General features: G+C 35.9%; 1 protein-coding gene across 3 annotated transcripts in view; it reads right to left on the reverse strand.

The window, feature by feature from the left end:
* Window positions 1–17,484, reverse strand: part of NOVA1 (NOVA alternative splicing regulator 1) — a 142,039-nt gene extending 124,555 nt beyond the window's left edge. For 2 of the 3 annotated variants that reach the window (XM_064658520.1, XM_064658519.1), the window contains exons 1-2: window positions 16,837–17,484; window positions 14,843–14,986 (exon numbers count right to left, since the gene is read on the reverse strand). In XM_064658520.1, coding sequence (XP_064514590.1) covers window positions 14,843–14,986; window positions 16,837–16,972 — 280 coding nt within the window. In that variant the 5' untranslated portion in view covers window positions 16,973–17,484. The remainder of the gene's footprint in view (window positions 1–14,842; window positions 14,987–16,836) is intronic. The other variant, XM_064658521.1, reaches the window with a different exon arrangement.
* Window positions 17,485–17,508: the final 24 nt, after the last annotated feature.

Here is a 17,508-nt window from a genome sequence, read left to right on the forward strand (position 1 = left end):
CAGTCTGCCCACTGAAGGAGCATAGTCAGAAACAGAGAAGGTCTTGCCACTGTGCAAACACTGTTCAGCAACAGTTAAAACATGAGTATATTGTCAACACTTTTTGGTCACAACTCTAAAACCTAGCACCATACAAGCTGCTATGAAAGAGAAAATTTAACTCCATCTCAGGCATACCCAGTTGCACTCAGAGGTCTTGCTTTCCTCCCTTGATATTTCTGTCATGTATCACCAGTGATTTCTATTGTGTTACACAGTATGGAAAGGCCAGGTGTGAGGATTTTAGCCATTGTTAATAATTCTCAAGCACTTAGGGTTGACAATATATTTTGCCATAACAGAAAATAAGGTCTGGGAAAAACAGACCTTCCTTCTTTCTTCATTACAGACACTTCATTATAGCAAAAATTTTTGACCATCCCTTCATACCAAATGTATCATTATTTAAAAAAGTCTTAGAATTTTGAAGTAGTTAGAAACACTTATATCATGAGGAACATATACTAGTCAAAGATTCCATTAAAAATGCAGCAGCTTATACCTGTTTTAATTTACCAGAAGCAGGCTTTTGCAAAGGAAATGGCCTGCCACCATTACCTACAGGTTCATGAGAGGGAATATAACAGAATTAACAGCTCTCAGATGTAAAATTACTAATTCCAGTAATACAGTACATTAAACATGTCATTTGAGAGATATGCCAACTTAAACTACCACATATGGCATACTATCTAATTATCACAGTTTGTGTTTTCATATGCAGAACTGTTCTAGTTTTTAAACAATGTGTCAAAATGCAGTTTTATCCGAAAACAGAAAATGTTATCTTTTTGTAATACCAGTAGGTCAATACAGTATTTTTAATATGCAGTACCTCACAAGTAAAAGAAATAAATTAAAAAGAGAGAAGAAATACCTGATAATAAGTCTCTGATGTTTTAGAAATGCTTTTACTATTCCTATTATTAAAATATTCAGGGAAAAATTAATTTTAATAATATGTTTCTGAAAGATGGTATTTTCAATTTTTATTCTTCCTTTCAAGTCATTAATTCACCTGTTGACATACTAAGCCTTAACTGACAATGAACAAACAAAACAATCAAGTTAGTCAGTCTCCCAGTTTTGCATGCAATTAAAAAACACTGTGAAATAGCATGTGTACAGACATCAGTTGCAGTCAAGACAGACATCACTTGTGTTCCTTCTTTATGTGCAATTCGACCTCACTCAGAACAATCACTATTGCAGAATCATACATTTTAACTGCAGATTAGTACAAATTGTGCCCCAAAATACTTGATTTCAGATTCCCCAGCTGGTGCTTCGTGTCACTTCAGCTGTTCAGAGGGATTTTTTTATGTTTCTTTGCGCAAATAAGCAAAGAGCACACATATAATTACCATGAAAAGTTACATAATCTCTCCTTTTTCAATTCAAACACGACCATGTATTTTTAGACAATAAAATCAAAATTAGCCAACAGCTAACACTTTAGTAGACAAATAACTATGGAGCACCCACTCCAAATACTTTTGTTTCTTGTGCAAGAGTACAAAATAAAGGTAGAGATATTCCACTCAGTCACCAAATGTATTTTTCCCTGTCTCCCTTAGTTCTCATAAATTGTATGTGGTATTTCTGATAATTTTTTTCAACAGAAAATAGATAATATCAAGATACATTTGAACACACTGTCTTACTCTAAAAAACATAGATTACATTATAAATATAAGAGTACTTAAACATACAAGAGTTTAATTAAGAAATGCCTCCTCACTTTTTTCTGGTTTTAAATGAGCATCCAGTCCTTGAATTTGCAATTATCTTTAAAACAGGTTTGTATTAAGCTCAAAATTGAATACATGCAAAAATAATGTTTAAGTTTTTTGCAGAAATAATTTGAAAGGCATGTGAATCTGAACAATAAACCAAAATCTCTTTTGTATTTTTGTTTTCAATAAACAAATTAAAGCAATATTTTTAAAAGAATACAGGCTTGTGTGAATGACTGTACAACCAGGAATATAGGAAAACTCAAAGTATTTAAACATTTTTTTCCTTAATGAAAAGTAGAATAGATTTTATTTCTTCCACACAGACTTCATCAGTCTTCCCCCAATAAAATGTCCAAACAACCCTTCTAAGTCAAAACATTTTATGTATAATAAAAGAAAATAGGACAATTTGACTTCGTGATTACTATTTTAAGCTGAAATGCAAATATATCCTAAGAATTTATTTTTAGAAATTTTACCCATGCCTTTTAACACCTCAGATTAGAACTTTACAGAATACTTCCTAGTAATTGTTTAGATAATTTTTGATAATTCAGTCAGTTTCATACTGTATAAAATTTGACTTCTTTCAAAACTAAAACCAAACAAGTGCAACAAAACAAAACAAAAAATTACTGCTTGTAACAAGAGCAATTATTTGCAAATAGAAGGAGATTCTAGTAAATGTTTAGTTTGAAGAAGATTTGTAACAAGTTGGATTATATCTAGTGTTCCTCTTCTAAAATGGACCTTTAAGCAAGACTGGCATACACTAACAAAAAGCTAGCATTTTCCTACATGGAATTACTGAACAGATTTACAAATATATTAAAAAGCCAGTCTATAAATAAAGATGCAGATCACAAAGATCTGAATCTATTTATACATAAAGATCAGAAAATCAGGCCACTTTTAAGCACAAAGAATGAGACAATTACAAAAAAATATTATATAGACTAAGTTTTTATCACTTGACCTGCTTTTGGTGTTAATAAAGGTTTGCATTTCTGCATTAAAATTTGAAAGGAACTTTTAAAATAATGTAGTTCATACTGATAATCTGTATAATACACCTATTTTTGATAAACATCTATTCATAATTGAAAAGTCACCCTATAATACAATGGAATATAAGCAGAAAGATATGTTCAAATACAGACTCAAACAGCTCTATCCAGCTGAGAAAAGTTCAGTTACAATCATTTGCAAGGCTAGAAAATGTGAGAACACATTCCTTCTCAGAGGAAAAGGCAGCAGTAAATCTTATCTACCATAGACAAGCACCAGGAAAAAAAAGCAAAAAAACCAAAGAAAATCCCATTCCTTTGCTAGAAGAAGGAAAACCCCTAGAAAGACAGAAGTCTTCTACAAAAGATCTAAATTAGAATCACAGACAATTTTTTTTTAATATACACTGCTATTGATCTATCCGTATGAATAAACACACTAGTACAGGACTATGTAGACTGGAGGTGTGTTCCACCTTGCATAAATTCAGTACTTACCTGAATTTAATGGTTGTACACAGAAACTGCTGATAATTTTACTGCCTTTGTACAAGTGTCTCCACTCACTGTCATGGGAGGCAGTGGCAAAATGGAAAGAAATTATCATTTTCAGTCCTTATGCTTAAGAGGCAAGAAAGAATTTGTATTTGTTTTTGTTGAAGGTAATAGAACATCAGCAGTGGAAAGATGGAAGAATTGTATCTCACTGCATATATTAACAATCTGGAGAACTGGAGAAATGCTCACCTCTAGTGGAATACTTGACCTTAAACAACATAAAGAATGGGAAAAAATTCATCAGGTTTTGATTGCATCCTTGAATCCAAACATTTTCACCCTGTCTAAACACTGGAAGTTTTGCTTATCTGAAGTCATCAGTGATGACTATATTTTACCGGCAGAGTTCCTATTCTGAACAGCAAGTATAAAAGTGGAAGCACAAAAGATCCATGTTAAACTGCTTATGAAATAAACTATTCATTTTCCAGAAGTTAGACATGCTAAACTACTACTGAGATTTAGAATTTAAAGATTTGTAGCAGTGAAAACTTCAGGTTTTAAGACAACTTAAAAACTACAAATTGAAGTTAAATATTTGTTCAGACTGAATCACTGGCCGTTTTTTCCCAAATAAGTAGCATAAACATAGTATCTCCTATATTTCCCCACAGGAAGAATTAAAACGTAGGGGACATCTCACACTTTGAAGCAGATGACACAAGTTATTTCTACCTAGGAGAAATATCTATATGGGAATCCAATACAAAAACCATCTTTTGCTTTTGAGCAAAGGAGAAAGAAATGGAGGAACTGATAATCCCCTTAGAATTCTGCAATTAAATGCTATGTGAAAACTACTGCACTCTAAAGGGATTACCACAACCAAACCTGCTTAAAGCAGAGTGAAACTTTAAAAATTACTCAGTACAGAAAGAAAAAGTGTTCTCAAATTTCCTAAGGTATATTGGTCTTTCCCTCTACACAGAGACTTACTCAAAAGGATTCCTGGATATCTAGAGATACATACAACATCTGTATCTTTTCAAACTGGGATCACTTCTCCTTTGGTTTGTCAATAAACTGCATTATAATTCAGTAGATAATTACTAATAGCACTATTTCCTCCAAATCAGCATTGCAACATCATACCTCTTTCTAGACCTACTGAAGTAGATCATTCTACAAATATGAAATTTATATTAGTTCCTGAAATACTTTTAGTTTTAAGCACACTCAAATATCCCATCACCATTATCAGCTTATCTGTACCTCCCAAGTAACCATACCTGACAATATGAAAACCTTGTAACACAAAACCAGTCCTACAAATATATACTAATTTACACCAAAACCCCTGTATGCTTTCTTAGAATCTTTAACAGGGAAAATGCATCCAAATTAACACATTTCCGGGCTTATTAGTACCAAAAGCATTAAGATCACCTATTCTGAATTCCTGTGCATTAACATATCACAGAAAAAAAAATCCTTCCATTGTCTTAGGAGACCATTTAACTATCTACATATTTTTAGGAAACGTTCATCAAGTCGTAATTGCAGCTGAAATATCGCAACCCATCACTTTTGAAATTTTGCATTGGAAGAAACAATACACCCAAATCAGAACTAGCCAACCCACTATATAGCCAAACTCTTTAAAGATAAATAAATAATAAAAATCTTCAGACAACCAGTACAAAGCTGCCAAAATTTACAAGCAGAGACTTCTTTACAAAACAAAAGAATTTTTGCACAAGATGAAATTTCATAAGTTCCTGGACTAGTCAACACTAAAAGCATGGTAGTCTTTCACAAGCCATATTATTCCACTGAAAAAGGACAAAAAAGTGAATAAACAATGAGAAGTTTATTTTTCCTCATTCTGAGCACATGCATGTTGAAGAAGGGAAACAATAAGGTACTTATTTTACAGTTATGGATGACTAAATTTTGTGTCCTTGTCATGTCTGCACCAATGAAATCAGAAAGTTCTAAGCTAATAAAGTGTGAAGGACAGAACTGAACTACTTCTAAACATCAAAACTCACATTTTTCTAAACAGTAGGTACTATCAAACACATGAGCCATTTGGAGAGATAATATAGAAGCAGGAGAATCTTGATAATTATCAACTAAGTACCATTAAAAAACCCTGAAATAAAAAATTACCTATTTAAAAATACAGTTTAATTCAAACACTGACCTTGCTACTACTATTTACTCCAGTCTCTTAGACTAGAGGGTTATAAAACATTTGCATAAACTGAGGGGCTTTTGTTTTTCAAAGGTACAGGAAACCTAAAGATAGACAAATATAGCTGCCCATTTAATTGATTTTCTCATCAAGAGCACACAAGACTCAATTTCTGAGATTACCAATCACACATAGATTTCTCCAAACACTGAAAAGTATTTTTAGCGCTTTGACTTTAAAATCTGAGGAACAAATTTTTTCCTTCTAAATCCTACCTATTTAGGGAAAGAACTGTTTTTCTAGTTATTTGGGATCAATGAATCAAAAAAATTTACTCATCTAATGTACTATGTTGAAGTCATAAATGTAGATCCATACAGAACTACACACCTTATAAATTATAAAGTACATATTTTATTATTGTTAAAAGTAGTGCAAATACTAGATGACCACTTGGCATCACCACCATAGATAAAATCACAAAAAAACCAAACTTATATCCCTGAAAAAGAATCTTTGTAAAGTTAACACTTTTTTTTTTTAACATTTCACTAAGCTGGAAATTATATGCTGCTTGATGAAGAGCAATCTCAACAAAAACTGGCAGACTTTGGTGTGTTGCACTATATAGTAAAAGTCTTAGAAGTTAGGAAGTGATATAGTCATACAGAGTTCCTGGGAAAGATAAATTTTACTTTAGATTGACAGTCGCCAAGTGTTCATCTAATACAGTAAGTAGAAGACATACAAAAAATGAAGTGTGCACACACATGCAAGGCAGAAAACAAACCCCATACATGTTCTACATCTAACACTTGCAACAAATCATTTTTATAAAGCTTTAAGACATCCAGCAGCAGCATTTCATTGCAGACCTTTGAAAAATCAGCACAGACAGAATGCCGGAAGAGCCTCTCTTGTTCCACAGTTTTCTTCAAATCCAGGTCAAGAAACTACTAAAAAGCTACCTATTCCCTTTTCTTTTTTTTTTTTTTTTTTGGTGTTCGTCAGGAAAATTGTTGGTAGACTGCCAGATTACAATAAAACATAAATATTCTATAACTCCAGCTCAATGCTGCTGCCAAAACAGTGTCTGCGGCAGCACCTGAATTGCTGCTGCTGCTACTACTAGTACTATACACTACCCTACCTGCACTCTGGCATTTCCTAACGCCAGATTACAGATGGAGACAAAACGTAAACCTCTGTTAGATCAAGCTCCAACTTTGGCATATGGCCCAACTGGTCTTTCCTCCCCCTTCCCTCATAGCCATGACACTTCACAGCCCAACTCTTTGGGAATACACTCTTATATAGGTTTAATTTCATAAGCACACTGGATGCTCAACAAAGCAGACTTAATGGACACATGCCATTTCCTACTTTTCCAGTGCATGACCTAATATAAATATTTTCAATAACTTATGATATAAAAAGAAAGACTCCACCATTGTATATTCCATTAAATATTTGTAATTTTTCATGTACAATTTGAAAACCGGAGTTTAGAACACACTAGGAAGATGATAAATTGCTGCTGTGCCTCTCTGGTTCTCTACAGAGAATTTTCTTCCCCATATTGCCAATGAAGAATCTAAAGAGGACTAAAGTCACTACTTAAAAATAAAAAGTACATACAAATCTTCCAAGAGTTTTGGAGGTGTGCACTATGGTTCTTGATTCAAGCAAACAGGTGCCACTCTATGAAGTGGGGGAAAATAGTACAAATGTGTGAAGCTCTTTATGTGGGAAATTACAAGAGAGTTAAATGGCACTGAGCAAGGCACAAAAAGTGCTTTTAAAATAGAAACAAGGGAACATGCAGAGAACCTCAGTATCTAATTTAATTAATGATTGAGAATGCAAAGGCTCCAACTGGTGAAACATTAGCAGCAGCCATGAATTTCACTGTAGTTCTGTATAACAAGTAATCTTACCTGAGTGATTCTCAAAAAAATGTCAACACATCGATTGTATTTTTCATCTGATCCTGTCAATGCTGAGATGACAGGCCCTGCAGGATGCAGTGAGAGATCAATGATGAAAAACAGCTGTTTAGTCTTTTCACAATCAAAACCTACAAGACCAGGTAAATATGAAATTTTTTCTGAGATTCATGCTTCTTTATATCCAACAAATGCTAATGTCACATAACCCCTTTCATATACATAAGTTCACAAGGGTATCTCTTCCTCACTTACAAGGCATCTGACCCCAGGTCAATCGTCTCACCAAGGTTTAACTTCAAACCTGGTCCCAAATACACTGTTCTTTCAAGTGCTCTCTGGTCACATAGCTAGTTATTTACAACAGCTACATCCAGCCTTCCAAAAAGGAGACTTAATTTTGTCCCCCAATTATGCAAAGCACTTAAACCTTACAAAAAATTTGCTACAATTCAGAAGTCAAAAAGAACAATAAGGAGCTCAAGCAAAGAGTGATAAATTCATACTCAAAGGTTACAAAAGCATGTTAGCATTGTACAGTTGGGAGCTGACTTCCATAAACGTGTCTCCAAAGACTGCCTTAAACTGACATTTCAATCAGATCAGTTAAGTTCTTGCAAAGGAATTTCAATGCTTGGCTATGATCAAGAACAGCACACCTAATCCTCAACCAGATTCAACTATAATTAATTATCAAATACGTTACAGTGAAAACAAGTTAATATGGGAGGATGGGAATTTATATAGTTGTCACTTTATTATGTATTAAAATATTTAGTGTGTCTATCAAACATAGGGAAAATTTAAAGCAGAGGATTCTGACAATCCTTGCTTGTATTTTAATTTAAAAATAGAGAAATGTAGTTAATCTTTATAATGCTGTGTGTAATCACAAATTGGGATGCAGATACCCCTAAAATCAAAACAAAAATAGGATGGAATAGAGCTATACAAGTCTGTAATGTAACACAAGATCTCTAGGTTAAAGTACAGTTTGATATTTCCTTTGGGAATATAAAATGGCCCTGAATACCAGGGTGAATGTAAGGAACATGATAGGTTCCTAAAGCCATGTCATGCAGTCAGAATAAAGACGGTAGTATTTCTACAGTAAATTAATAGCCTCTCACATGCACAGCACACTAATTTATTCCATGTGCTAAATACCAAATTCCAATTTTACATGTTTCCATGTTACTAGAAATCCTTAAAAAAACCACAAGACTGAGCTAGATAGAACAAGCACCAAATATTCCCCACTACAGAACATACTACAACACCAGAAATTCATACCAGACACAATATAACTCTTTTCATTTACAGACAATTGTGTTTGTTGTCAGAACAAACACAAATATTTTTGCTGAGTCCATTATAATGGTGACATTTCAAAAACGTGTTTATCAGCTTCATTACTCCACAGATAGATTTGATAAACAAGCATAATGTATTACAGTTTTAGATTGAAGTACATTAAGAATTTTATGCTAGTGTCAAACAAATCCAATTAGAAAACCAAAAGGCCTACCTAGAAACACGGCCATCAGTAAGAGTCAGAAAAGCAGCCTTCTAATTTCTAATATATATTGCATTTTATACCGTGACACTGCAGGCTCTGAGGGTCAGAATAATTAAGATCAACAGCAGCTGCAGTGCAATGTGAGAAGCACACTGCCACAGCTCTCACCAGTCCAGCCCAATTACCTGCAGCATTCCAACACTGGACAACTGACAACTACCATACTCCTCACCAAGTCATTAACTCCCACTGGCCTACTGATAAATGCTAAAAAACAAACTAACCTCTCTAAGATGGACTGCAAAGCTGACTGCACCTGCTGTGGGATGCAACAATGAGTCTCAGAGATGTGTGCCAGTCAAATCCTTATAGTTGTTGCTAACTATATGCTAGAGCTGAGTCCAAAGACAGAAATGAGACCGTAATCAGGCACAAGCCCTCCTCCCGAAGCCCTCTATGCTCCATTTCTAAAAGCCAGTCTGACAAATTCACTAAATCCAATGGGTTTTTCCCTGGCCAAAAATTTACTGATCACTGACAAAATAAATTCTGTGGTCAACTACTGAGGACAATATCTAAGTTAATGCAATTAACTAAAGAACAAACAAGATCAAAGAGTATTTGAAAAAGATATTGCTTGTTACAGGTTGCGTGTATTAAGAAAAGGGAACACATGTTTTGTTTACTGCACAAGGGAGAAGAGAAAAACAATTAAGAGATTCAGACATTCCCTGTTTATATTTTTAAAATATTAGCTCCAAGACCAATGCTCTGTCAAAGATCCATTAAAACTCAGATTTATCTGAAAAATACCACTGAAGTATTGTATGGAACTTTCAAACTTCACAAAAATGGAAAATTAAAATCTTATTTAATTTTTGTTAAATGAAAAATTGCTTTACAGAAATCCTGACTTTATCAAAAAAACAATACTGTTAATAGGAACACCTTCATCTACATAAACTTTCTAAACTACTGAAAATAATTTGGGTTTCAATTGTATTCTAACCTAGGTAAAAGCCATCACAATGAAATGTTGAAAACTTAAATATGGCATTTCCATCATAACAGCTGTACTCACTCTCTTCTTTATTTTGCCAACCAAGTTAGTCTGTATCATTTATTAAAGTTAGACTAACCATTCCAAATCTGTCACAAGTTGTTATAAACCTTTCTATACAAGACAAAGACACAGCGTTTCCTTGCAAACAAAAGCCATTTACTATGTCAAAGTTGATTCACTCATTAACATGAATAAGTCCCTACACGCAGAAAAAAAAAGTATGTGCAAAATTTCAACTTGAACTTCTCCTCAAAATTTCTCTAAGCCTACCAAATGAGAAACTGCTAAGTGATAGTACACTGGGCAAGTTAGATATGTAACAATCTCAAGATCCTACCAAGTTACATATTCAATTTCAGCTTCCTTTTAAATGTAAAATACTAAGGATCTGCTGGCTAACAAGCTAACTTTTTTTATTCTGTTCCAGTAACCAGGCAACAGACAACTGTCCAACTGAGAATTATCTCTCTGAACAGCTGGCAATCAACACATGGGAGTTTTTGGTGGTTGGTCTCTTTTTTTTTTTTTTTAAACTAGCACAAGGATCAGTGATTACTTTACAAATCTACACAGCTCTAGATTCCACCTCTGAAATCTCTACTCGCTATTTAGTAATTTCCTCAGGGCCATTATCCCTGACGTTACTCACGTAAGTAAATGTCTACAGCAGAATCTGAAAATCTTAGACACATACTTATGTAGTCTACAAATAGCTAATGTCAACACTTCGGAAAAGAAAAATAGAAGCATCAAGAACAAAATGAGATGCATTTATTGATGTATGACAAACCCCTTCAAGGAACCATGACAACAGACAGCTAATAACTAAAGCCATGCTCACTTCTAACTCCATTACTCTTTTCTCTTCCCTAGCTGAAAAAAACCCAGTATTTCACTTCAACATTATTTCAAGTGTTGATTTTTAAAAAATTCTTTTCCCTACTAGACTGTTATTTTTAAAAGTTATAAATTAACATGACAATCTCTTTATTATATAAAGGAAATAATAATGGTAAACCAAGCTTGATATATGATTCCTTTTTCCTTCCTAGTAGTTTATAAGAGTAATGAAGCTATAAGCTTATTAATTATAAATTCCTGTAAAGTTATTACTTACACATTCAATGTGTTTGAAAGGTTTTTAGAAGTCAGAATAGGAGACTTTTCAGAAAGGTACTGGGTACAAAGATTACCTAGACTATCTCACATAACGCATGACTGTTTTAAAAAAATCTGATATTTAAACAGAAAATATCTCAAATACAAGTCACAAGCACAACATAGCCACACAACATTTCACACACTCTCTACATAAGGTGAGAGAGGAAACTCACAACTTTTATATTCTTCCAACATTTATATCACTACTGATTAGAAATCTGCTATAAGAACAACACAGTTAATATATTGTTAAAAGCGGTAAAAACTTATCCCCATTTAATTATGCTTTTATTCATCTCTGTTCTTGATATGATCTAATTTCAGTACAAGTATGGCTTCATATTCCAATAAATTGAAAAACACTGACCAAGCTCAAATTCACCCAAGCACCAAGTTGAGACCAGGCAAGATCCTGTTGCAAAATAAACAACATGATGCGATGCAACAATTTTGTGCATGTGTGTGCATATGGGAGAGACTGGGGCAGGAACGCGGAGTGAGAGCGCGCGTGAGAGAAAGAAAGCAAGAGTGTGTGCCAGCGCTCGCAATGGAAAATATACATATGTCCCAAGTAGTTTTCAGTCCGGCGGTCACTATAATGCAGAATGGAGAAACAGATAAGACAATGACAGCTTCATACAGCAGAAATAATTTTTTTTTATATTATTCAAAACAAAACCATACATTAAAACAGCTTCACAGAATAGCCACTTTCTTTATGCAGTTGGCTAAATCTGTATTCAAATTTTGGACCAAAACCTACTAGTCAATACACACTGTACTTCTCTACAGAAAGGATCAATACCGTTTAATATAAAAGTAGGGTATATTTTGACATTTTAATTTCATTTATGTTAATCTTGGGGGACAAGCCTGAACAGTAAAGAATCAGGGATAATCTAGACACAATATTCAAAGTCAAATTGCAGGAGTCCAGACAATTAGAGAAAGTCAGCGGGTAACCTGAAAAGAGAACAATAAATTGTGTACTCAAAAAATAAGACTGCAGTGGACAGTAATATATTTTTATACTGCTTCCTATTTTGTAAACTAAAATGTACAGTGCAAAGCTGTTTTTCCTTTAATTTCCTTTAATTAGAGCTGCCATATAATTCTTCAGTAATTATGTCACCTTTTGACGCACAAAAATAATTCCAACAGAAATCAGTCTGCATACTGAAGTCCTATATCACAGAGGGAAAGAAAAAACACTATTAGATCATGGGAACTATTTGTAATTTCTGTGTTATAACCAACTTCCTCCTTTCCAAACAGGAACTTACTTTTCTAAAACTTTTTTGGAAATACAGAAGAGTTTCACAGAAGCTTCAACACCAGAACATTGAATAGCAAAATCTACATTAAACACATTTGTAATCACAAGCAGGGATAAGGACTAAGTAGCACCTATTAGGAAAACAGAATAATTGTTTAAGAAACTTTGTAAGAAAAATAAATCGTATCTTCATCTTAGCTCTTTCACAAGGTTTGTATTCCCTAATGCTATATAAGCAAGAGAGTCTGGAAGAAACCCAAAAGCCATCAGCTCAGGGAATGCTAGGACCTCCGAAAATTCCATGGGCTGGTGGTCAGACGCAGAGAGACTAAGAAGAGCTAGCCATGCTGGAATCCATTTCCCATCCCTGTTCTATGCTTCAGCAGGTATCAGTCACCAGCTTCCTTAAAACTCTTTCTATATGACACAGCGTAGCTGCAAATTCAAGGCAGACTGTATGAAGTCAAACTGGAACTTCATTTGCACCTGTTACCGTGAAAATGCTTGAGCCTCCCAGCCCTAATTATTTATATTATTGCTACTGATTTTAAGGGAAAATATGTCATAAATGTTTTTCTCATGTTATTCTAGCTTGCTAATTTTTACTTTTCAAAGGTTCTGCTACTACTGTTTTATCTTTACAATTTCCTACACACACCAAAAAAAAAAAAAAGTAATTCTGATTTAATCAGAAAACAAAAGAACCATACTAGAGCACTGAACAAAAGATCTAATCTTTGGAGCGTCCTTTCCAAGTGAGTGTAAATAAACTGTAGTAAAATGAAAAGGCTTGTAATTTGGTATTTGGAATATTCTTCATAAACACCAATTTTCTGTAACATTCTTGCATATCTGATACCCCTCATGTATAATGCAAAAAATCCATTTCATTTTCATCTATTGATAGTGAATTTAATTTACTATTGCAGCTCTTTACCCAGATTATGTTATTAATTCTGCAATCAGGCTCTTTAGAATGCTTTTATTTCTTCCTAGAGTTTTCACAATTCCACATTGATTTTTTCCACCCTAACATACCTTTCAAAACAAAGGATCATTTTTCCAAGCTTTTTTTTAAAAAAGTAAACAAGGCCTCAAAGGAAATGAGCACCCTTCATAAGCTGTAACTTTCAACAGGAAAAAAAAAATCTACATGCATCACTTCAACCTCTGACATTTAAGCATTACAAACTACATTCATTAAGGAGACGTAAAACAGGTGCATTAAAATTTCCACATTAACAATCATCTTTGTAAATAGATCAAAATCTCTTCATTAATAAAATATTATCTACTTCTGCCTGACACTAAAGTTAGAGGGCAGGGATGCTAAATGCTCCAATGTTAGTGTTCTGTTTACATCCATACCAACTGCCTCCACTATTTTGCAGAACTCAGTCATCTTTTTAAAGTAGATCAAACGCAAAGCAACTCTTATTTTTCCAACAGAGAAAAAGTCAGTAACAGCTGACTCAATTCCAACAGCTCAACTCAATTCCAAATCACCAGTTACTCTTCAAAACAACAAAATCAAAACACAGAAGTGTCAGCTATGTTATTTTTTTGCATCAGTTTTTTAAAAGTCCTCTAGAACAAAGTTCAATTAAAGAAGACTAATTTGTTCATATTAGGGAAAAAATGATTAATCAACTACAGAAGTTAAATCTTGTCTATCATTATATGTAAGACTCCATTTTTCAGAAATCATATAAAGGAGAAATGCCAATTCAGGTATTTATTACTGTAATAGTCAAATACTAAAAAAAACTTCTTTCTTGTGCATTAATACAGCTAATATAAAATGCTAATTTCTTTACTCATCTAAAGCACTTCACTTTTATAATAGAGTGTTCTTCCACCACCATGGTAAACATAATATAAAGAATATCTAAAAAGCGGCACTTGTCCTCTTTACTTCACTCCAGAGCCAGTGAACAAAGCAGTGAAGAAGAAAGAAGGTACATAATGGATTTAAAGTAAATGGCCCATTCTTTACTAAGCAGCCTCTTATTTTTACTCATTCTACCTTATTTGTCATTCTAATGTCTGGAAACTTCAAAGGAACAATTATTTTTACACCACCTGTCACACTGGTTCCTTAAAGCTAGATTTTTATTTTTTTTAATAAAAAATAAAGCAATCACTGTTAATTAAAATAACCTTTCACAGAAACATTGTAAACATCTTTAAACTTGTTTTAAGCAGTTAGTGCCAAGCACGGTCCATTCCATACACCAAAACAGACAAAACATTTATATTCACTGTTGCACTTCATAACATACTTTTGTGACACATAATGCTGCACTGGAAGCCTAGTTGTCAATATATGAAACACACTGACATGTACGTATGTCCCTTGGGACTTGAAAATAAAGAATTGGCTAATTTTTCACCTACCTGGGTAAAAATCTTTGGATTTAGACAACTTGATGGTGGCCCCAGTCTCTTTCTGCAACTGAACAATTGTCTGTCCTCCCTTCCCAATTATAGATCCAGCAGCATAACTAGGTATGAGGACCTTTAGAAAATACTGGCCATCCTCTGAAAAATTGAGATATGCATGGTTAATATGGCTTATAAATTCTCATTTTTTCTCCCCAGACCCACAAATAAACAAAAGGTTACGTCTTTAAACTCCTCCACTAATTCATGCATTTACATCTAACCAGTTGCGTCATTCTACAAGACATGTTTAGACTGTGCCTTTGACATTTTAAAATATCTACATTTATTCTAAGCAAAATAAAGAACACACATAGGTTCCTTAATTCAGTAAAAGAATGAGAATAAAATTCATATTATATTTCAAAGATTGATTTTTTCCAATGGTAACCACAGCATGCAGAAATGATCAGACCCCTTAAAAAAAAAATAAAGCCCTACTGACAACTACAACCTTCCTTGAAAATGCTGCAAAAGAAATGACAAAACCAAAAAGGAACGAATTGTAAATTCTAATGAGCTATTTGTTTGTCATTAGCAAACACATGAGAACAGCAATTAGCTATTGCCTGTATTCTTCTTAAGTGAGCAAAACGACTACTCTGCTACCAAATAACCCACCCAAAATGTGGGGTTTTATTCCAAGCATTTCAGCCACTGCCAAGAAAACAACTCAACATGGTGTGGATGGAATCACTTGCCTAAGTAATCCTGATGTATTCCTTTAGCACTTCTTAAGAGATAATGATCTCTTTTAAGCTCATTAATTAAAGGACACTAAGAAGAATTTTTCCCAGTTGATCAAAACCCTAAGTCACTTATTTTAAATACACTTAAAAGGTGACAACATAGACAATGCCAGTCCTCTAACCACCACTAGCGTTAAAGCACACAATCGAAACAGGAAAAAACATATAGAATGAATGGAAGGGAGAAAAAAAAAAGGATTCCCAGTCTGATTTGGAAACTGCACAATTGTCAGTGCTCTCACCACACTGCTAAATCCAGCTACGCTGAAGTCTGAGGACCTTTCTGTAACTGGTTCTGAAGAAGTGCAAGGCAATAAGGGTACGCTGGTTTCCCAGACTTGGGCTATCCTCAGTAATTAAGGCAAGATCCCATTGCCATGGATATTAAAATATCATGAAACCTGCTTCATAAAGCTGTGGGGTTTTTTTTACCCCTAAGCAGAGGTAACGATCTCAGTTCACCTTACTTCTCTTCTCTGAGACTATTAAGCGTCTCAAGAAGTGCCTGTGTGTGACAGTGGTGCCCACCCGTATCACCACAGCTGGGGAACCATGCATTATGTACAGTCGGAGCGCTGCTCTCAACATGGGGCAAATAAATTCACCTCTGCCTCTGTGCATTGTTATGACGACTCCAGTGCAAACGGATAAAGGAGATGCTGGTCCCGTTATAACTCATCTCCTCCAGGAAGAGCAGGATGTTAACTAGAGAGTCCCCGCAGCCGAGGGGCGACTCCCCCTGCCACCAGCCAGCCCTCGCCCCCGGCTCGGCACTGCAAACACACGCCGTGTACGCGCTGACAATGGAAGTGAGGCCAAGGAGGAGGAAAACGCACGACAAGGCTGAAATTCAACTTGCGACCCCGAAGATGTGAAAGGAGGGAAGAGCGTTTACCGTCTCCCTCCAGCTGCCCTTTATTTTCGCCCATCGTTAAAGGGGCGAGGGAGATAGCTGTGCTGCGGGAGTCCCTTGTGCTCCCTCCTCGCCTCCGTAGGGTCACGGCTGTGCAGCCCCAGCGTGGATATTAAATAAAAAGACTGGTAGATGCTGAAAACCGACGCCATTTTGATGAATGATAACATTAGAGAAATGGGAATCTTTTGGAGGGGGGCGAAGGAGAGGCGGGCGGGCAGGCAGGTAGGAAAGCGAAGAGGTGGGTGGGTTGGGGGGGGGAGGGAGGTGACAGAGGATATACCCACCGCCTGTGTTGGTCCTTTTGGTGCTGCCGGCTTCAGGGGGGGCTTCAAGCGGTCTTTTCCGGGAGTCCGGCGGGTCCAGGTCTATGGGAACCCCGGTGTGGGTCCCGTTCTGCTGGATGGGAGCTGCCGCCATCATGTTTGCTGCTGCTCGGAGGAGAATAGTCTCTTCCCTTCTGTGGTGGGGGGGCAGGGAGGGAAGGGGGGAGGAGGAGGAGGAGGAGGAGAAGGAGGAAGGGGGAGGAGGAGGAGGGGAGGGGGCTCGTCCCGTTCTCTTGTCCTTTTCGAAAATGTAGAGCTAAGATCGGGATTGTCGAGGATGCTGCGCGCCTTGTTTATCTGGCACCCGGGGGGAGGGAAGGGAAAGGAGGGAGGGAAGCGGGCAGGACTGGGCTGGAGGAGCAGCTGCAGTGCAGTGTCAGGAGGAGATGAGGAGAAGGGAAACAGGGGAACAAGGGGGGCGAGAGGGAAGAGAATGGGGGAGAGGAGAGGAGGAGGGGAAGGAGTGAAAAGAGTGAGACGGGAGGAGGAGAGGACAGAGTAAGTGGGAGAGGAGAGGAGGGGAGAGAGTGAGTGGGAGAGGAGGGGAGAGAGAACGAGTGAGACTGAATCGGCGGGAAGGGAGGGAGGGAGGGAAGGAAGGAGGGAGGGTGAGAAGGAGGGAGCGAGCGGTGT

The sequence above is a fragment of the Pseudopipra pipra genome, chromosome 6, assembly GCF_036250125.1.
Source record: "Pseudopipra pipra isolate bDixPip1 chromosome 6, bDixPip1.hap1, whole genome shotgun sequence".
NCBI classification, from domain to species: Eukaryota; Metazoa; Chordata; class Aves; order Passeriformes; family Pipridae; genus Pseudopipra; species Pseudopipra pipra.